The 22,242-nt window shown below is 37.4% G+C and overlaps 1 protein-coding gene across 3 annotated transcripts in view; it reads right to left on the bottom strand.

Moving 5' to 3' along the window:
• Window positions 1-4,263: 4,263 nt before the first annotated feature.
• Window positions 4,264-22,242, bottom strand: part of LOC127423140 (coiled-coil domain-containing protein 186-like) — a 49,207-nt gene continuing 31,228 nt past the window's right edge. For 2 of the 3 annotated variants that reach the window (XM_051667235.1, XM_051667234.1), the window contains 4 exons: window positions 18,771-18,851; window positions 15,376-15,595; window positions 8,487-8,706; window positions 4,264-6,193 (listed from right to left, as the gene is read on the bottom strand). In XM_051667235.1, the coding sequence (XP_051523195.1) occupies window positions 6,110-6,193; window positions 8,487-8,706; window positions 15,376-15,595; window positions 18,771-18,851 (605 nt within the window). In that variant the 3' untranslated portion in view covers window positions 4,264-6,109. The remainder of the gene's footprint in view (window positions 6,194-8,486; window positions 8,707-15,375; window positions 15,596-18,770; window positions 18,852-22,242) is intronic. The other variant, XM_051667236.1, reaches the window with a different exon arrangement.

Below are 22,242 nucleotides of genomic sequence, written 5' to 3'. Positions count from 1 at the left end.
GTCTCCATCTTCCAAAGGTATCTCCAATATTTATCCTTGTTTTACTATGCCTCTGGTCATGGTGGTTTTTAGACAGATGGCGAGGCTTTTTAGGTCAGGTGGAATCTGTTATCTCTGATCCAGTTTGTTTGCTGGCTTCCCTAGCTGCAGCACGCAGTGTTGTTTGCCTGCAAACTTGTTCAAATCTGGCAACCCGGCGGTGTCGAAATATTATTGGTCAGTGGGTGGGACCACACAGGTCAAAACATAAACAGAAATTCAGGCCCGGAATGGAAACTTCAAAGTAGAATAAACTGGCTGTAGCATTGTTATCGGAGAAGCCAGTATTTCAACTTAGCATGTTTACTAATTCTCTAATGACATATTATTCTCATTTTATGATTTAGTAAAAATATTACATATAGCAGCTTTAAAGTGCAAAGAAAACACACCAAGTAACACTGGCTATAATAAAATAATAATAAATAAATAATAAATGTTCTTCTTCTACTTCTTTGGGCTGCTCCCATTAGGGGTCACCACAGCCGACCATCCGTGATCCGCATATTTTTTATGATAAATAAAATATGATATAAAATATTTTATAATAATATTCTATAATAAAAGTTATTTTTTAAGTTAAATCACAACAGTGAAGTGACAGAAGTCAAAACTTTCTTAAATTTCTATACTGTAACTACGAGTTCAAAGACGTTTTTAAACATCAGAAACTCATACATATGGTTCATAGTAGCTTTGGTTGGACTGAAAGAAAAAAAAAAAGAATCTGAGTTTATGGGACTGGCATAGATTGATATCAGCCCTACTGTGGCAGTCCCAATCACACCAACATTGTTATTTACAATGCCAAAGTTGCCCTGCAGGTGAAGATAGGTTTAATGATATATGCTCATAAGGTTTATATTTTTCAACAGTATCTGAACTAGGCATAGGCTACTTATCCATGATTCAATTAATTAAAGATGGTTCAGAAGACCCTGAGTTTGGTCAAACAGTTGCAGCAATATTCTGTCCTCATTTAAAGATCAGAATCAATAAAAGGACATCAGATCATATATCCATTTTCGAAACAGAAATTACATGTTAGAACCCTAGGGTTCTTTACTCAGCTCCAAAGAAAACTTTATGCCAAAAAGGTTCTATTTACAAAGATTTACAGAAAAAGAACCCTTTTTGCACAAATGGGTTCTTTGGGTTTACAGTTACTTATGTGAGTATGTATCAGTAACGGATTTAGGCATGGGCGACGTGTGCAGTTGTCCAGGGCGGCATCTTGCGGTGGGGGGTGGAGGAGGCACAGACCCCCCCCCCCCTTTTGTCATTTATAACTTACACGTTTATTTCAGCAAGCACAAAGAATAAATGTCGACAAAACTGTTTCGTCCAGGCCTGCGATATTCAGGAGGGAAGTAATTTCACACTTGAATCACTGAAATCTCTGTTGTGGCTCTGGAGTGCTGCATTACTAGTTTGAGCATATTCATACAGATAAAACACAACACTCCTATTCATATTTTAAGATGCTATTTAGAGAGATACCAACTTCTTTGTTTTTAATTACTTTGCATACTGACAGCAGGTCTATGAAATGTTTCACATACTTACAGGGATCAGCACATCCATCCTCAACCTGATCTTTTATATAGTGATAAGACCCCTCTGTTCAGGTCGGCATCAAACTGATGACATGGAGATGGCTGAAGTGATGTTTTGTTTAATTCGTTGTATCCAAAAGACCAGTGGCAACACAATTATTCTGTATCTGTCCATTTATTTGTATTTAGTTTTTTACTTGTTTATTAATCTTATTTGTGGTTATAATGTTAACTCATAGTTAATGTTAAATGATTTCATGTTTATGATTTTTATATAAATAATATTACTAGTAAATAACTTAAAGCTTATTATTACAAACCTGTGGATTTATTAAGAAAATTCTCATAACTATTGCATTATGAATTGTGTTAATTATTGCTTATGTTGTTGTAAACAAACTATTAAAAATGCTTTACTTGATGATACTTAAATGTCTTTTATATGGTTATTTCACTTTCTTACTGATATGGTAAATTAACTATTCAATTTGCATATCCATTAAACATTTTCCTGGTAATAAAAAATACAAAAATAAAAACCAAAACTAAGGAAAAACCAAATGTTACGATTCCATTTTGGGAACCCCTAAAAGGTTCTATATAGAACCTTTCCACCTGGCTCAAAGAACCCTTAAAAAGAGTTCTATATAGAACCTTTTAGGGGTTCCAAATATGAAGCGAGCGAAAGAACCCTTTCGGGTTCTATATGGAACATTTTCTTCTAGGAGTGTACATAATTATATATGTTTTCCCGCCTGCCAATTTATACAAGCCATATGAATATGAATATGCATGAGGTGCAATTACCATTATGAGATGACACTAAATAGAGGGCTCTACAATGCAATTCTTACTAGTAAAATTAGCTCTAAAATTACATTTTAACTAGTAAACATTTAATTACAGAGCTGTACAATTGCACTTTTACAAGTAAAAATGCAATTATAGAGCTTGTTAATTGGAATTCTTTCTAGTTAAAATGCAACTTACAGAGCTCTGCAATTACGTACTAGAAAGAATTTCAATTAAAGAACTCTACAATTGCATTTTTAACTAGTAAGAATACATTTGCAGAGATCTAAATTTAAATTACAGAGCTTATGAATTCCCTGGGGGTGCACAAGGTTGATATGAGTGTAGGAGCACGTTATCTTGAAGTGCTAAAAATAGGCTGTGATTGAAGTATATGCAATGGCTCTTTGCCATGCACAGGATGTTTTAACCCACCATCTCTCAATACCTTCAGCAGACTCTGGAATGCCATACAGGTGAGATTAACTTAAAACATGCAGGGTACAACTGCAATAAAAAAAGAGAGAGCGAGAGAAAGAATTTTAATGTGATTAGCACTTTTGAAAGATAAGGAATCACTAAGAACTTTTTAATTGAATTCTTTCAGGATATTAAGTATGGAACCTTGCGTGCTGAACATTACATTCCTTGCAAAACAATTTTCCTGTATGTGAACAGGGATTCTTCAGATGGAAAAAAAAATAAATCTGTGCATTTCCAATGTGGACAGAGCATTTGTTTCATAAACACATTCAGCCATTTGTGTAAATATGTCTATTATTAGTGCAGGCCGAAGCTAACAGGAAATGCACCACCTAGAATATTTTTCAAAAGTGAGTTTCCAGTTGTCCTGCAGCCACTTGCCTGAAAATATCAGTTGCTTGGGGTGAATGCAAAGTGCAGTTATAGAAATGGCATTTAAATCAAATAGCTTTGAGTTAGATATAAACCACTACCAGTCTACTAAGATTCTGACACTATCCCAAACACAGAATTCTGTGTTGTTGATGCTTTGTGCTGTTTGTGTGTTTTCAATTTGGCTGAAAGAGGATCAATAAGGCAGGGTAAAGTACACAGAGATGTGTTGATTTTGGACATCATCTGCTACTGTTATGTAATATTACTTCAGGCACAATTGAGTTGCGGGACACGTGGGTTATTGTGCATGCACAATCCCACTGAGTGGCCACTGACAAGTCCCAGGCATAGATCGTCTAGAGGAAATTCAATTGTCTAGATTTAATCATGTTAAACCTTTTTCCAATCTTTTTAGACCCAGAAACACCCCAATACAGACTCTCATCCAACCCAGGGACCCCCAGTATAGAAAGTCTAGATTGCCTCTGTCGCTTTATAATAACTTTCATTAATATCATTATTAAACATTACTACCTTCTATAATGTTGAACAGATCATTAATGTCACTTTTTTTAGAAATAAATGTACAATTATATAGAATATTTTTATATTTCACTACAGACCCCCTTGCAGGATTTTCACAGACCCTCAGTTTGAAAAATAATAAGAACAACAATAATAATACAAATTATTATTATAAATTTTGTTTTAAAAATGTATAAATTAAATAATGTATTAATGATTTAATTTTTAATTGATCTTGTACCCCCCCACCAAAAAAAAGAAACAAAAAATGACTTCAGTGATTGTAGATTTTTTGTTTTAATCCCCTTTGATCGCCATACAGTATATACAGAAGAGTCCAGATTCATAGGTTTAAAAACATTGGACCATTGTACAATATATATATATATATATATATATATATATATATATATATATATTACACACACACAAATTTATAATCAGTTTCACTCACTATACAATCAAGCAGAGCACAGATGACAGACCAGAAACGTCAACATTATCTTTTTTCTTCTTCAATTCATCTTTCACAAACATACATAGTTATGACAATAAATAAATTATGAATGTAAAGTACATTGAGAGTCTTCTTCATTTCGATATCAAGCGCTCTGTGTAAATGCCTATTTTTTTCTGCAAACATTGCATAATTTCCTTGATTCATCATTTCAGAATTTCTGCACTGCATTTGGGAGTGCTGAGAGCTACAGCACAGACTCCGAGTGTTGGAACAGCTGATATAACCTTGACAAGCTTATGTTGCAGCATGTCACGTTACTATAAACCCTTTATCACAGTGTATGGGGGCATGACTTCTCTTTCAATAGCAGCTCAGGGGGTGGGGGGGGTGGACCCAGATGACCCAGAATGCCAATAAAATGGTCTGAGATATGCCAATCATTCGCACTGCTGCCCTCCACAAGCTTGTTAAAGTCTAAGGTGAGCGTGAAAAATCCATCAGCAGCATCCAATGAGGCGATCCTTCATCGTGTAACCCCTGTAGAGAGGAACGGAGGGATAACCAGGCCAGTGATGCCTCAGGCAGTCACAATTCATTGGTTTGAATGGATTCAGCTCTGCACGATTTTGTGTACCGTATGGTTACATCATCACAGAATTGGATGTTCCCAGGGAATATTTGCTGGACTCAAAGAAGGGGCCGTGGTCGAGGTAAATACAGCTCAGTGATTTTTCCAGACAAACACGGGGGGGGGCGCTTAAAATTGCACTTTTGCCCTTTGCATTTACAACATCTTTTTCATTTCACTGGGTTGTTACACTCATCTTTTTTGGGAAGCAAGTAAATGAGCAACAGCCTCTTCAAAAGCAGCATCAAAACTTCATACGCAAGAAAAACATTAATAAAATAAAAAAAAAAATTGTACAAACTTGTTTCTACAGAAAATAAATAAGCAGAGGCAGAAAGGGAAAAAGCACAGGAGGATGGGGGAACAACTAACAATAACATTCTCTTACAACTTAATCTAGATAGAAGAAATTTTGTAATAAAAAAAATAAAAATAAAAATCACAAGCTCCATTAAGATGTATCAACATTTCTAAAATGTAGTTATTCATTCCGAATAATGTCTTTCATAAACTTCATATTGAGACACTAAATATGGGACAGAGCAGGAGTTGTATTTTTAGGCATGGCCCCCTCTTGCTTAAGTGCTTTGCAAGGCCAGTGTAGAGATAGCATTATCCGGGTGTAGCGGTAACCTAGCAGCGGTGCAAACATGGAATGGTGCCCACATTCTTGGGTCAGAGAATTTGGGATTACACACTAGGATCCTTCTCATTACATAATACATTAATTAATTGGCACATCTGGATGAGGGAGAGCAGCAAGCAATGGCCATTAACCTGTGCTGCAGTGAATAGAGGAAAAGCTGCATTTGTCCTCTGAAAGCTTCTGAAGAGCTGCAGAATCCGCTCACTATGGCAGGACTCCATTAGTCCGGCACATTTTGTTCTTTAAATGGAGCATGGGGTCACATTTATCTTCATTCATCTACCCAACTTCATACACATGTAAGTAGTTGGATTGAGGACTGTTGTGAACTTGCACAGAGTTCCTAGAGTGGAAGTGAAGGAGAAACCAGCACTGAAGAGAGAGGGGCAAACGCCAGCGGCTGGACATTGGGCACATTGTAAGAGTTGCAAGAAAGGCTCTTGGTAATCTCTTTCCATTCTATTCATTTGTCATACAAGTTCTGTGTAAGTGTTTGTATGTCTGGCTCAGTTTAATCCAGTTCAAAAAGGTGCTTCCTTCAATGACATCAGAACTGGCTCAATGCTTCAGCACGTGTTATTTACGCCAATACTCTTCAAATGACATCACTTCCTCCTGGTTGTATCATCTGGAACTCGTTGCTGTTTGATTAGTCGTTCGATCTCTGAACCCAGTGTCTGGAGATTCTCCTGTGCAAAGAGAAACAAATTACACTGCTGTGAGGACAAAACGGCCTTATCTACACTTTCATTGAGTTTGTTCAGATACAGAGAGAGTGAGGACTCTAAAAGAGGTACATCTGAGAGAACCAGCCTGTAAGCTAGGATAATCAGTCAATTTCTGGCTGATTTGCTTTGAAACGGTCTGATTTCCTGCTCATCTCATGCTAAGACACTAATACGACCATTGTGCTTTGAATACAACTCTGCCTTCCCCTTGTGTCCTGTCCTGAAAACATACTTTATTAATTTTCCTGATCTCCCCACTGATGTGCTCCCTCATAGAGGAAAGCTTCTGTCCTTGCTGTGACCTGGATGCAGCTCTCGAACCGAGCCACATACACTATGGTCATCCATCACCACCCAATTTGCTTTTCTTCCGATAGCTATCAAACAGAATCCTGGTTATGCAAATGCTTACTTTCAATTATAACTGCATCAGCGGATACCATTGTGGAACTACCTCAACACTAACATCAACATATCAACACCCAGTTTGGCTATATATGGTCACGCTGTTTTGATTGCAAAACAAATGCATGCTGTCAAAGCCTTAAAGAGATTGTTCACCAAAAATTATTATTCTCTCATTATTTATTCACCCTCATGTCTCAAACTCTTATGACTTTCATTCTTCTGCAGAACACAAACGAAGATATTTTGAAGGATGTATGATTAGGTTTGTCAATGGGGTCCAAAACATTTAAGCTAGAAAAAAGACAAAGGCAGCAAAAAGTAGGGCTGGGCAAAAATATAAATTTTCTGATGCAACGTGATCTTCTTTTGAACAATCTCGATATCAATTCTTAAATCCAAAGATTGATCTTTCAATCTATGTTACAACCCCCTATAACGCAAGTAAATTACTCGCATGTGCAACCAAATCTCACGCTGTGCGAGTAAAATGGTGTATGATTAGCCACTGGCTAGTAAATGTTCAGATTTCACTCACCAGTGATTGAGTAGTATAGTGGAGAAGAAGTTATTAGCACAGAGGTCCTTTCACTGCATGTTGAGAGTAAAAGTTTGGTTTAACACGTTCTGTGTGTCCAAAAAGACGAGATCCACAGACCCATGTCACTGAATTTTGTCTCTTTTAATATCCTTTCTGTATTTTTACAGTCAGTTGTTGATTCTCTCGTTAGATGTGCTTACTGGCTGATGCCGATAGTCTTAAAGAGACAGTGCCGATTAAGAACGTGTTCTACATATCAAAGTAAATACTTGTAAACAGTACAAATAATGCAAGTAAACAATAAAAATGTAACAAAAATATATATATGCAACATACGTAATTTCAAGACATTAACTGATGGAATAGACTGAAAGCTAAAAATGTTACAAATTTGATGAAAAACTAATGATAAAACAATTAGTAAAATGTATATTTCCGAAAATATATATTTTTGGAATTGTACCTAGAAGCGTTGCCCAGACAGTTCCTTTATAATTAAGAACATTAGTTGAGAGAGAATTTCTTAGCAAAATGGACATTGTAACAGAAATGTACCCATATGAATCGATATCGAATCGAATCAAGATCGGAATCTAATTGAGAACTTGTGATTCGGAATTGGATCAAGTTGGGAAATCTGTAGCAATTTCCAGCCCTACATAAAAGTAGTCCATACGAAGTGGTTTAACCCATGTCTTCTTATGCGATACGTTTGCTTTGGGTGAGAAACAGACCAAAACTTAAGTACTTATTCACAATAAATCTTGACAACCGCAGTCTCCTTGGCATGTTCAAGAGAGAAGCTCGTTCTCACACTTCTAAATGCTTGATAAATGTGCAGAGTGCTGTACACGAACTAGAAACAGTGTTGCCAGGTTCGTGGTTTTCACGTCCAGTTGGGCTATTTTGAAGTGCAGAAGTGAGTTAACATGATAAGAGTCGCGGGTTGTTTTTTAGATATTTTTAAAATCGACCACGGTCTGGAAAAGTCTGATAAACACTAAAATGAAAATGAAATGTCTTATTGAAGTAGCAACCGTGTGGTACACAACAGGAGATGTTATGTAGTATGTTAATCTCAGTCACCACTCACTTTCAATGTATGGAAAAAAGAAGCAATGAAAGTGAATGGTGACTGAGGCTAACATTCTGCCTACCATTTCCTTTTGTTTTCTACAGAAGAAAGTCATACGAGTTAGGAACAATTTGAGGGTGAGCAAAGGATGACAGAACTTTCATTTCTGGCTGAACTATCCCCTTGAGGGGCTCAGGTTTCCATTGTTGCGGTGGACGTTGACTGATACATACCTTTAGTGTGATGTTCTTGAGCAGTGTGTCCTCCAGCACAGCCTGAAGTTTGCGGTTGATTTCCAGCGATAATTCGAGGGAAAGGCCGCTGTCGGCAGGGTGGGAGGTGTAAAGCGAAGCCATGATGCCCCCCCTCCGGCTAAGATGGGCTTTGTTAAAGTCAGAGGCTTCAGAAGACAGAGCTCCAGTCTCTTCTCGGAGCACGAAACTCTGGATGATTCTGCAGGAGACACGTAGACAGCATTATCTCAACGGCCTGTTTAAATTACAGCATGTGCTCTCATACGTGTATACGTGCACCCACACAGCCATTTTAAGTGCCAATGAAACCTGGATCTGTAATGGCCGATGTCACACAGTTATTCTCAGTGGAAAAAGGCACAAGGTGACGTTACTAATGAACTTAGAGACAGAGGAGAGAAGGACAGCAGCCTCTAGGACCCATATACACCTCATCAGTGTGTCTCTCTCGTTCTCTCTCTATCACTCTGGATGATAAATGTGCTTCACATTCACACAGGCTAGATGTCTTTACATGGCTAAATCTCAGCCGATTTGTCTTGTAGATTTCATTTAATGTGACACTCATTTCACTGAAAAAGCTCTTCACTCCATTATTACTTTTGCAGAAACATCTCTTGAAAAAATTATATTTATCTTTTCGATTAGTAAGTAAATATAATGCTTATCTATCTGTAGATACAGAACAAGATTTAAGATTTCGCTTTAAGGTTTTTTTTGGTTAAAGGTTTTTCATGAACAAAAGCACACAAATGATCAATTTAATCTTGTCTATCTTCTATTTTGTGCCGAAAGCCAGAAGAGAAAGAGAAAATGAGAGATCTTTTAGAATAGACTTCATACCTAGATTTTTAGATCAAGTCAGTTTGAAATACACCTTAAAAAACCTCAAGTTATAAAAAGTAATTCAGCTTTAAGTGCTTCAGTTTGAACCACAGTGGCAAGCAGCGCATAGATGGAAATATGAAGTAATTATCAAATTGAAGTAATTATCATCTCCGCCACTATTGTTGTCCATTTAATATGCAGGAACAGAAAATAGGGAAAAGAAAAAAACAACCTGTGCGGTTTTCTATAAAAGATGAAGTAGGAATGAGGCTTTTATCTTTCAGTCTTTGGGAGATAGTTCTCTCTTCAGCCAGCGCTATTTCAAATCTATTTTCTCTGCAGTGACGCATGGTCAAAATAAAAGCAGAATTAGATTCTAATGGTTTCTTCAGACCACTGCTCGAGACAAAGACATTAGAGGACGTGAGGCTAAAGGTCCCTGTCTAAGAGGAAAAAAACATTACATACGGGCTTTTTGAATTGACGAATTCACTATCATTTCACTCTCTGAATGTTTAAAGAACAAACCAAGGTATCTATCAAACAAACTTTTAAAGCTGGGACTGTGTTCCATCCTGATGACTTAGAATGTCTCAAACTAGCTTTTATCAGAGTGACAGGGAGAAAACATGGACAATTTACACATGCTTTGTAAACAAAGTCTATGATATACTGATACTACGAAAAGAACAAGCACACATACAGTTGAAGTCAGAAGTTTACATACAACTTAGCCAAATACATTTGAACTCAGTTTTTCACAATTCCTGACATTTAATCGTAGAAAACATTCCCTGTCTTAGGTCAGTTAGGATCACTACTTTATTTTAAGAATGTGAAATGTCAGAATAATAGTAGAGAGAATTATTTATTTCAGCTTTTATTTCTTTCATCACATTCCCAGTGGGTCAGAAGTTTACATACACTTTGTTAGTATTTGGTAGCATTGCCTTTACATTGTTTAACTTGGGTCAAACGTTTTGGGTAGCCTTCCGCAAGCTTCTCACAATAAGTTGCTGGAATTTTGGCCTATACCTCCAGACAGAACTGGTGTAACAGAGTCAGGTTTGTAGGCCTCCTTGCTCGCACATGCTTTTTCACAAATTTTATATCAGATCGAGGTCAGGGCTTTGTGATGGCCACTCCAATACCTTGACTTTGTTGTCCTTAATCCATTTTGCCACAACTTTGTAGGTATGCTTGGGGTCATTGTCCATTTGGAAGACCCATTTGTGACCAAGCTTTAACTTCCTGGCTGATGTCTTGAGATGTTGCTTCAATATATCCACATAATTTTCCTTCCTCATGATGCCATCTATTTTGTGAAGTGCACCAGTCCCTCCTGCAGCAAAGCACCCCCACAACATGATGCTGCCACCCCCATGCTTCACGGTTGGGATGGTGTTCTTCAGCTTGCAAGCCTCACCATTTTTCCTCCAAACATAACGATGGTCATTATGGCCAAACAGTTCAATTTTTGTTTCATCAGACCAGAGGACATTTCTCCAAAATGTAAGATCTTTGTCCCCATGTGCACTTGCAAACTGTAGTCTGGCTTATGGCGGTTTTGGAGCAGTGGCTTCTACCTTGCTGAGCAGCCTTTCAGGTTATGTCAATATAGGACTCGTTTTACTGTGGATATAGATACTTGTCTACCTGTTTCCTCCAGCATCTTCACTACGTCCTTTGCTGTTGTTCTGGGATTGATTTGCACTTTTCGCACCAAACTACGTTCATCTCTAGGAGACTGAATGCTTCCTGAGCGGTATGATGGCTGCATGGTCCCATGGTGTTTATACTAATTCTGAGGTCTTGGCTGATTTCTTTTGATTTTCCCATGATGTCAAGCAAAGACGGACTGAGTTTGAAGGTAGGCCTTAAAATTCGTTCACAGGTATGCCTCCAATTCAGTACACTGCCTATCAGAAGCTAATTGGCTAATTGTCTAAAGGCTTGACATCATTTTCTGGAATTTTCCAAGCTGCTTAAAGGCACAGTTAACTTAGAGTATGTAAACTTCTGACCCACTGCAATTGTGATTGTCAATTAAAAGTGAAACAATCTGTCTGTAAACAATTGTTGGAAAAATTACTTGTGTCATGCACAAAGTAGATGTCCTAAACGACTTGGCAAAACTATAGTATGCTAATATTAAATCTGTGGAGTGGTTAAAAAATGAGTTTTAAAGACTTCAACCTAAGTGTATGTAAACTTCTGACTTCAACTCTAAGTACACATACAAAACACACACACGAAAGAAAGAAAAAGAAAAACAAACAACTTACCTTTCACTAATTTTGGGGTCCAAGTGGACCCCAGCTCCATAAGGATAGTATTTAACAAAACAACACAAAAATAAATTAAAAGGTTGCCTCTAAATTTTGCAAGCGTGCACACAGGCAGGTTTTCTAGTGAAAACCAAAGGCGATGTGTAGTAGAAATACATTTCCTAACCCATTTGGTAGTAATCTACTCCGATATCTTTGTGACTTTTGATTTGATCAAACAATTTTGGTAGTATTTCAAAATCCTGTCTATGGCTGCAACTCCTGCAATGATTTTGATTAGAAGGCCAACTTGTTTTAAACCGATCAAAGTTTTAGCTTGAGCAGGGTGGCATGGCCTCATTCTCACTTATAACATCAAGAACAGCTGAGAGAGCAAAAGATAGACAGTACAAGGTGGCAAGAACAGCAGGACAGCCCAGAAAAACATGTGCACAAATAAAGAGAGCCGGGTTCTGACACTCAGTGGCAGTGTGATTGACGACGAACAATGTGTTTGTCCATTTCAGTTCTAAAGTACCGTCTTTTTTCAACAATTCACAAGACAAATGTGAATCAAATGTTTATTTTATGAGGACTGTGGATTTCTAGCATCACTAAAACAGAGCCGTGAATAACGATGAGAGGGTTTAAACTTCAAATCAGCTCATATCAAAGAGAAATCTAGTTTTATTCATGGTGCAAAAGTGTTGATCAGGAGAGATATGTGGGTAAAAATTTACCCATACTGCACCGATCTTTACCACCCAGATAGCATATCATACAATAAAATCTATAAACTCGTGCGCCCCAGTGTCCACATGCGTGGACGTTGTTTTTTGGTTTCGCTATACACATAATTTCAACACATAATTTAAATGAAACCAACTGAATGCTATTCACAAGGCTCTAGGACTGTCATTTAACGGTTAAACTTCTGGTGCACCGAGTCACGTGACACAACAACATGACGTTGATTTCTGTGAAGCGCTTCTACGGGTGCAAAGCCAACATAAGTGCTTCTAGTAAGAAAACACTTTCAGTTTTTTCATTAAAACCTGTCTGGGTGTAAAGAGTAGCTTCTCTAGTTTTGTATGATATGCCGCTTTAAAAAATCAATTAATTTTTCATGTGTCAGTGTGCTGATAAACATGATGTCCACATACGTGGATTTTCTGACATTATTTCCTCAAAAGTAAAAAAACAAAACATTAATTATTTTGAATAACTTTCAACATTAACACATCTGTGGGTCATTTTGCTTTATATTAATATAAGTTTTGTTATATTTTATTTTGTTATCACTGTACAATATGGTTCTATTGATTTACATTAGTAAATGCTTTCCTATATTTACTGTGCATTTTTTCATTAACAATCAATCGGTTCATCCAAAAGCTGAATAATTTTGCTTTTACAGGCTTTATATGGAGTTAGGATGAAAATAAGGTGCATTTTGAACATTTCTGAGACCAGTGCAGAGAGACAGCACACTGGAGGTTAAGTCATTCACTAAATAAGGCTCAAGGAAGCATTCTATAGCTTTCTATGCAGCTAAGCGCATTCAATACAAACTTCCTATCAAAAGTTCAGTTTCAAGCAGATGATTTTTCGACCACTCAACATGTTTGGCAGACATGGGACAATGGTAATCAGTATATAGATTCAGAATGTATAATGTATAACTTTATTTTAATATGGTTGGCAGTGACTGGATGATGCTGGCCATTACTTGAATAAGAATTAACTATGCAAATTTCTGATGCAATGTCTGTAAAAAAAATATAGACTTTCTATAGCTTGGTATAATATAACATTTCACAACTTAGTCCCTCTGTCCACATTTGTGGACATACATTTTTAGGAAAACTATTTGCTCTAAAATGTGTTTTTTTTTTTTTTTTTTTTGCTTGTTTATTAGATGCCACTAGTTACAAATCAAAAAGGGAAATGAAAGATGCACACGCTCGGGTCACAGGAGGATAAACAAGATACATTTTCTAAAGAAAAGCGGCACTTAAATTTTCTGAAGAAAATTGACAGTGGTGCATGCCTGTGCAAAAACCTGTGCCATGATTTTTTTGTAGCTGGCCTGAAAAGTTTCCATGATTCCTTATGTCTCTATGATATTCTGGTGCCTAAATATTACTGGTACCCTCAGGGGTAGGGTTGGGAACAGAGAACCAGCTCTAAAAAAAATACTGGAATCATATGATTTCTGATTCTGTTAACTCATAAAGAGAAATCGTACTCGTTAAATTCCTTATAATCCTGTTATAATGTATTTATAATTTGCATGTTTTATTGTCCACTAAGTGAAAATCATAAGTCTGTCTGCTTAGGAAAGTAACAGCACGCCTCTCCTCAACATAAATGTCCATAGCACAAACAGTGTGGGAAGTTTAATTAAGGGTTAGGCATTTGTTTAAATTTTGCAAGCACCATTCAATATATTAGCATTTATGCACCACATCAATCCAATAAATATTAATCATATAAAAATCCAATGACACTTGGTATTCACCGTCAGTAGCATCATCGTTTTCCCTTAACTGCCGGGGATGAGAGACCCAGGGAAAAAATTGTTAATCTCTTTAGAGATATATGGAAACCTCAGCTAGATGCATTAAAGGAAATGCTACTAAATCAAGGCAACGCTATTAAACCAACCTCAGCTTTATGCTGCAATCAATTTCGACTGAGCCTTGAATGATAAACTGGGCTGAACTAACCTTGCCACATGCATCGATGACATGTGACAAACAAACAATCACTCGGATAGCACCACAGTCGATAAACGCTGGGAAACATTCCGCTGCTTGACGGATTTGGACTTGCTGAAGTAGCTCAGCTGCACGTAACATCTAAAGATCTGCCAAGAGCACTAAATTAAGCCTGGCCTCAATGGGATGTTTCTTTGATTATAACTAATTAATGTGGGTTAGTGCAGGTGGACCAATTCAAGGCCTATCATTACTCAAGAGTGATGGGAAAGGGACAGATGTAGCATTTCTGTCCAGATTGGTGGCCGCAATGCAACTCACAGCCTTATGCGGCATGTTAAATTATTTATCTCATTCAAAGACTGATCACGAAAACAAAACGCTCTCTTAGACTGAGACCATTTACTTTATCTCCCAACCCCACCCAAAAATATGCTTTTTTGTTTTTGGGTGATGGAAATGTTTACCAGTGGCCTGATTTTGCATGTATGAAGGTGAGTATGAATATGGATCAGGCATCATTAGCAATCTCGGTGACGCATCACTCCCGCAAGAACGGACAGCTATAAATATCACTGCCAAGACCTCGCTGTCAGAAGCATTGGTTAGCTCGGTGCGTGTGTGTGTGTGTGTGTGTGTGAAAGAAAAAGATTAATGTCCACCAGATCCCTTTATCTGATGAAACTCAGACATCCAAGATACAAGCTTTGGTCAGGAAGCCCTAGTCAAATAAAGAAAAGGAATACAAATTCAAGCAGACAACACAGATGCTGTTGCTGAGGGAGTCGGTTAGAGAGAAGGGACAGCTATGAAAAATTCTCCAGACCAAGAGCTCAAAGCCACTCCGTCTTTATTATTATTCGTTTTTAAAGAATTTGTTCTTTTTGTTGTCCTGGATCACAACTTTGTACATGCACAGAATGTCAAAATCACCCATGCAGCTCTAAGCTCATCCGTAAATGTTAAATTAAGCTGTTTGGTGGTGTTTTTGGTAGTGCAAAGGGGTTTTCTCCATCATCTTCCTCCTTCGCCTTTTCTTTTTCTTTCACTCACTTGGTCTTTTTCCTGATCTCCTCCACCAACTGTTTGATGTGGTCTTCCATGAACTCAATCTTCTCGTTCTTGCGAGCGTGAGCTTTCTGCAGCCGTACAATACGTTCTACCAGCACAGCCTTGTCCACCTCAGGGAAGCTGTCCACCACCACAACCGAAGAACCAGACTGATTCTCTGGAGATCGATCATCCATACTGTTGCCCCGTGCATTTAGAGAGCCTGAGAGAACGAGAGACAGATTTTTAAACCATTGTGCAAGTGACAGTCACACTAAAAGGACGATGTGAGCAACTATGATCAGATGATCATCACAAACATTGCAGAAAGGCTCAAGAACCTTACATCACTAGGATTATAAATGAGAAAAAAAAAAAAAAGGGGGCCTGGTTTGATGAGTCTAAATGGTTGCAAAGAAAAAAGTGACACTCGTGAAGCGACGTGAACACATTATTGCTGTTCACGTCACTGATTGGAATTTTGAAGTTTGCAAACAAACTGCAAGTTTTCCATTGCAAAGTCTTCTGTTTGTACACAAATTGTATTATCACTGTTCATTGCTATTCATATCTGTTTATTGCTGTTTGCTTTATTGACATTTTTATTCATTTACTCTATTGAGTTATTGAATTTTGATGTTTGATGTCTGAAATAAATAATATGACTAAATAATAAAAAAATATTAATAATAAGCATAATGTAGCATTATTGCAAAAACTGAAACTTCAAAACAAGTGGTTTAAAAAAAATGCTACACTTATAATAATAGATTTGATGAAGTATATATCCAAATTCATAAACTGTAAATATATCTTGAAACTAAGTTTGTTTCAACATTGGATTGCAGAGAATAGGCCAATCTAAATCAATGGATCACTATAGCCCCCGTACTGGCTTATTAGTGTTATTTCATGCCATGTCATGTATTTGTTTCACCAGATGGCAGCAAATGCTCGAAAAGCCTGACACAATCTCATATTTTCTTAATTTGTCAGATTAATGAAGCTGATGTTTTTACAGAAGATACACATATATATATATATATATATATATATATATATATATATATATATATAAATCTAAATACAATCAAATTCAAGATGAAATGCAAAAGTTTAATATTAAATACTTTTTTAATTACATTTTTTTTTTTATCCCCTTTTCTCCCAATTTGGAATGCCCAATTCCCACTACTTAGTAGGTCCTCATGGTAGAGCGGTTACTCACCTTAATCAGGGTGGTGGAGGACAAGTCTCAGTTGCCTCCGCTTCTGAGACCGTCAATCCACGCATCTTATCAAGTTGCTTGCTGTGCATGACACCGCGGAGGCTCACAGCACGGGAGGCTCATGCTACTCTCCGCGATCCACGCACAACTTACCACATGCCCCATTTAGAGCAAGAACCCCTAATTGCGACCACGAGGAGGTTATCCCATGTGACTCTACCCTCCCTAGCAACCGGGCCAATTTGGTTGCTTAGGAGACCTGGCTGGAGTCACTCAGCACACCCTAAACTCTTCTGTAAAACTGCACACATATTGTGTAAAAATAAGTATTTATTTTAATTCAGATTTAATTTACTGTCACTACAGTATATTATGTATATATTGACTATTTTTGACATTTGCTACCCTGATCTCTAGATATCAGTATTGGCATTGGCCAATGAAAAACCCATATCGGTCAACCACTAATTAAAAAACATAATCAACACCCAAATTCATGTTATATCATGTTTTGACTATGTGTTTATGTGTGATAATGCATTTTGCTCTTTAAAAGATGTATCATGAACAATGGAAGTATTCTAATGTATAACAACTGTGGTTACAATTATATAATGAATTACAGAATGTTTTATAAAGGAATAATGAACACATTTTTGATGCATTAAGAAAACCTTTATAAAGCATAATATATACACACTGCAACAGAAAGGATACCTTACCCCTGGTTTGGAAGCGCAATTAGAGCTTGCTGCCTGTCGGCCTTCAGAGAAACATGCCACATCTGTCAAACACAGAGGCGGTGGTGTGCACGCTTCCACCTATGCTTTTGTAGCTCTTATCACGGACGCGATAGGCTGAACAAAATGCTCGTTCACCTGACAGTGAAGTTTAACAAATCGTTCAAATGGATGTATAGCAAGTTTGAGCGAAACATTTGTGGGTGCACGTATCGTGTTGTATCGTATCATGAGGCTATGCATCATATCGTATTGTACTGTGAAATTTGTGTATCGTTACATGACTATTACATATATATATATATATATATATATATATATATATATATATATATATATATATATATATATATATATCATACACAGCTGAAGTCAGAAGTTTACATACACTTAGGCTGAAGTCATTAAAACTCATTTTTTAACCACTCCACAGATTTCATATTAGTAAACTATAGTTTTGGCAAGTCTTATAGGACATCTACTTTGTGCATGACATGAGTAATTTTTTCCATCAATAGTTTACAGACAGATTGTTTCACTTTTAATAGACTATATCACAATTCCAGTAGGTCATTTGTTTACATACACTAAGTTAACTGTACCTATAAGAAGCTTGTAAAATTCCAGAAAATGGTGTTAAGCCTTCAGAAAATTAGCTTCATATAGGAGGTGTACTGAATTGGAGGTGTACCTGTGAATATATTTTAAGGCCTACGCTCAAACTCAGTGCTTCTTTGCTTGACACCATGGGGAAATCATCTTCGCAAAATTCTCTTTACACTCTAGCAGTTACAGAAATACTCAAACCAGCCCACCTGGCATCAACACTCATGCCACGCTCCAAATCATTGAGATCACATTTTTTCCCCCATACTGATGGTTGATGTGAACATTAACTGAAGCTCCTGACCCGTATCTGGATGATTTTATGCACTGCACTGCTGCCACATGATTGGCCGGTTAGATAATCGCGTGGATGATTGTGGGTGCCAGACGGGCTGGGTTGAGTATTTCTGTAACTGCTGATCTCCTGGGATTTTCACACACAACAGTTTCTAGAATTTACTCCAAATGGTGCCAAAAATAAAAAACATCCAGTGAGCGGCAGTTCTGTGGACGGAAATGCCTTGTTGATGAGAGAGGTCAACAGAGAATGGCCAGACTGGTTCGAACTGACGAAGTCTACGGTAACTCAGATAACCAAAATAACCACAAATCTGGTGAGAAGAATAGGATTGGCGCTGTTTTGGCGGCACGAGGGGAACCTACACAATATTAGGCAGGTGGTTTTAATGTTGTGGCTGATCGGTACAATATATATAGGCATCATGTAAAGCGTTACCAAAATAGAGCATATAGGGACAGAAAGATAAAAAAAGAAGAGAGTGTGTTGCTTTCAGCATTTCTAATGAAATGTTAAATAGATGTACCTGAGGAACTGGAGCGGCTGCCCATACTGCTGCTCTCTCGATCACATCCTCCATTTTCCACCTGCTCCAGCTTCTTACGAGCTACACAAGGGCACACAAACACACAATGAGCTCTCTCCCTCACACAACTTGCAGGAATAGATATCTCAGTTTTAGAAATGGGCCGATGACTGTACTGCTCAGTGCCTTATTCCAAGCTGCTCCTGCTGGGGGGGCTTATGGCCCGCCATAAAACTCCCACCCACCAGGCACATATGTACTGTCCGCCAAATCCTCAGAATGAGGAGGGTTTACATTTATAGGTGAAGGGAGTTATTTCTCTGCCACTAGCATCACCGAATGGAATTGCAAAAATAATGGTTGTTTTTAAACTAGATTTCTTAACACTCTCCCCCTTCCATTGTTTGGACAAACAGACAGTCCTGCCCCAAACTCATGCCATTATTTGAGCCAATGTGACTGTGCCGGGCTGATCGGGATACTCAAACAAACAGAGTAATGTTCTGAAAGCGCCACAGAGCCAGTGTTTACACTTTTCAGGAGAATCAACCTACCAGTAGCTTACTTATGGTTGTCTCTGTATAAACTGGGATAAGTGAAGGTATTTTAACACTGAAAAAATTACATACATCAGCTCTGATGTGTGGACCTTGAGAAGGATGTTGAAGATCACGGGGACCCAAGTGGAAGGAGGAAAAAATAGATTCGTTTAAAAATACCTTCACGTACTGTATGCCGCCTCCGACACTAAAGAGAGTCCCATGGCACACATTCGTTTCACTTGCCCTCCCCTCCTCCTCTCTCCTCTCAAAGGAGAGATGCTATGAAAGTCTTGTGCCCTAACCAAGCCTTTCTTGCTGCTAGAGGCAGGCATAGATACATAAACTCAATCTGCCTGCGCTGAACGTCAGTCTGCCCGCGCTGAACGTCAGTCTGCCCCACGGAGAGTGTCAATATGGCTTGATAATTACTAACAGTGCCTGTGGGCTCTGGGCTCTGGGGAGGAGTTGCTCACTGTGAGCCTATTAAAAAAACAAATCGAATTCTAGTTAAGACGTGCGCACATGCACGCGCACACACACACACACAGCAGAGAAAGATGATATAAGTGTGGAATGATATAACCTGGTTTCATGGTCTTATGATGTCCTTTTCTAGCTTTCATTTTGCATTGAAAACCTTAACATCATTTTTGACCTTGAAAAGTTGTGCATTGCAATATCACCAAGCTGCACCTGCTAAATTTGTAGCTCACCAATTACATCAATAAATCCTTTAAAAATTTATAAATAATAAAAATGATTAAACAATAATGAAAAAATAAAACCAGTGAAAAGTTTAAAAACACGACTGAATTTATGTTGCTCATGATCTTAAATACCTTTTTATCTAAAGCAGCGCTATCGACACAAAGCCTACAGGAAGCATTCGGCCCTCGAGCCATCATTTAAAAGGCTGTGTTCATAGAAACAGTATGTTCACACACACACGGTCTGTTACTCAAACATGCATGCTCTCAATTTCACTTGAGTCACTTTTCACAGCAGGAATCTGTGTCAAATCCATTTAAATAGCTCACCAGAGATACAGTGCTGTGCAAAAGTCTTAGGCACTCTTCAAAAATAATGCCATAAGTAGTTTTCATTTATCAATTAACATCATACAAAATCCAGTAAACATAAAAAAAAGCTAAATCAATGTTTGGTATGACAACCTTTGCCTTCAAAAAAGCACCAGTTCTCCTAGGTACACCTGGACAGAGGTTTTTTTTTTGGTTGTTGGCAGATAGGATGTTCCAAGCTTCTTCGAGAAATCGCCACAGTTCTTCTATCTATTTAGGCTGTCTCAATTTCTTATGTCTCCTCATGTAATACCAGACTGAATCGATGTTTTTATTAATATTATTTTCTTAAGTATGTATCGCATTTGTGTAACTATTGGCTAAAGCAGTTTTAAAAGAGGCTATTTAGACTAGTGTCAGAAATGAACTTTTCTATTAAGGGGCAACACTTGCCCCCCAGAGTTATTTTTAAGCACAATTTTTTTTTACAATTATGAGGGCATTGTTAGGGCATATTTTATAACCATACAAAATATGACAATATGACGTCATTGTGTTATTTCAAATACTTCAAATTAATCAGTTCCTTAAAATACATGTTCAATCTGAATAATAAGATAAGCGTTTACCTACACATATAAATGAGCATCAAATAATTTCATGTGATACGTATATATTAGGTCTAGAATAGAAAAATAAATATAGTGTATCTGACGTTGCAAATAAGAAATGGAAATCATAAGTGGCACATTTTTTTTTTGCCCCACATTTTTTAATCTCGGGGTCCTTTTTGTCACCTTCAGTGGCATTTTTGCCCTGAACCCTTGTTAATTTCTGACACTGGTTTAGACCAAATGCGTTCTTGCGCTAAAAAAGCAAGATGCAGTGCAATGAATAAGGCAGAACACAGGTGTTTCGAGACACGTTTTTAACAGTTAAAGTTCTTTAACAGCGTCTATAAACACAGCAAAATGATATTCATCTTGCACATGTTTATATGATATCAACAAATGACAGTAAAGAACATAAGATATATTCAAGCAGACATCATAAAGCAAGTTTGTGCATTACTAATAGCCAAACATTATGGCCATTTTACAACATGTTAAAGTCATGTTCTGAATTAACGAATTCTGTAGAGTATATAAAGCGACAAATACAGTTAGAAAATCAGTTTTGTACTATACACTGCAACAGTATGGATACCTTGTCCCTGGTTTGCAAGCGCGATTAGAGTTTGTTGCATATCGGCCTTCAGAAAAACACGCCACATCTGTCAAACAAAGAGGTGGTGGTGTGCACGTTTCCACATTGCTTTTATAGCTCTTATCATGGACGCGATAGGCCGAACAAAATGCTTTTTCACCTAACACTGAAGTTTAACAAATCGTTCACATGGATGTATAGCAAGTTTGAGCAAAACATTTGTGGGTGATCGTATCATGAGGCTATGCATCATATCGCATTGTACCGTGAAATTTGTCTATTGTTACATGCCTAGTACATGTGTATATATATATCTATATATATATCTATATCTATATCTATATATATATATATATATATATATATATATATATATATATATATATACACACACACACACACACACACACACACACACAATGCATCCGGAAAGTATTCACAGCGCTTCACTTTTTCCACATTTTGTTATGTTACAGCCTTATTCCAAAATGGATTAAATTCATTATTTTCCTCAAAATTCCACAAACAATACCCCATAATGACAACGTGAAAGAAGTTTGTTTGAAATCTTTGCAAATTTATTAAAAATAAAAAACGGAAAAAAAACAAAATCACATGTACATAAGTATTCACAGCCTTTGCCATGACACTCAAAATTGAGCTCAGGTGCATCTTGTTTCCACTGATCATCCTTGAGATGTTTCT

The sequence above is a fragment of the Myxocyprinus asiaticus genome, chromosome 32, assembly GCF_019703515.2.
Source record: "Myxocyprinus asiaticus isolate MX2 ecotype Aquarium Trade chromosome 32, UBuf_Myxa_2, whole genome shotgun sequence".
NCBI classification, from domain to species: domain Eukaryota; kingdom Metazoa; phylum Chordata; class Actinopteri; order Cypriniformes; family Catostomidae; genus Myxocyprinus; species Myxocyprinus asiaticus.
The sequence above is the reverse complement of the archived record's forward strand: the minus strand, read 5'-3'. Positions and strand labels throughout refer to the sequence as shown.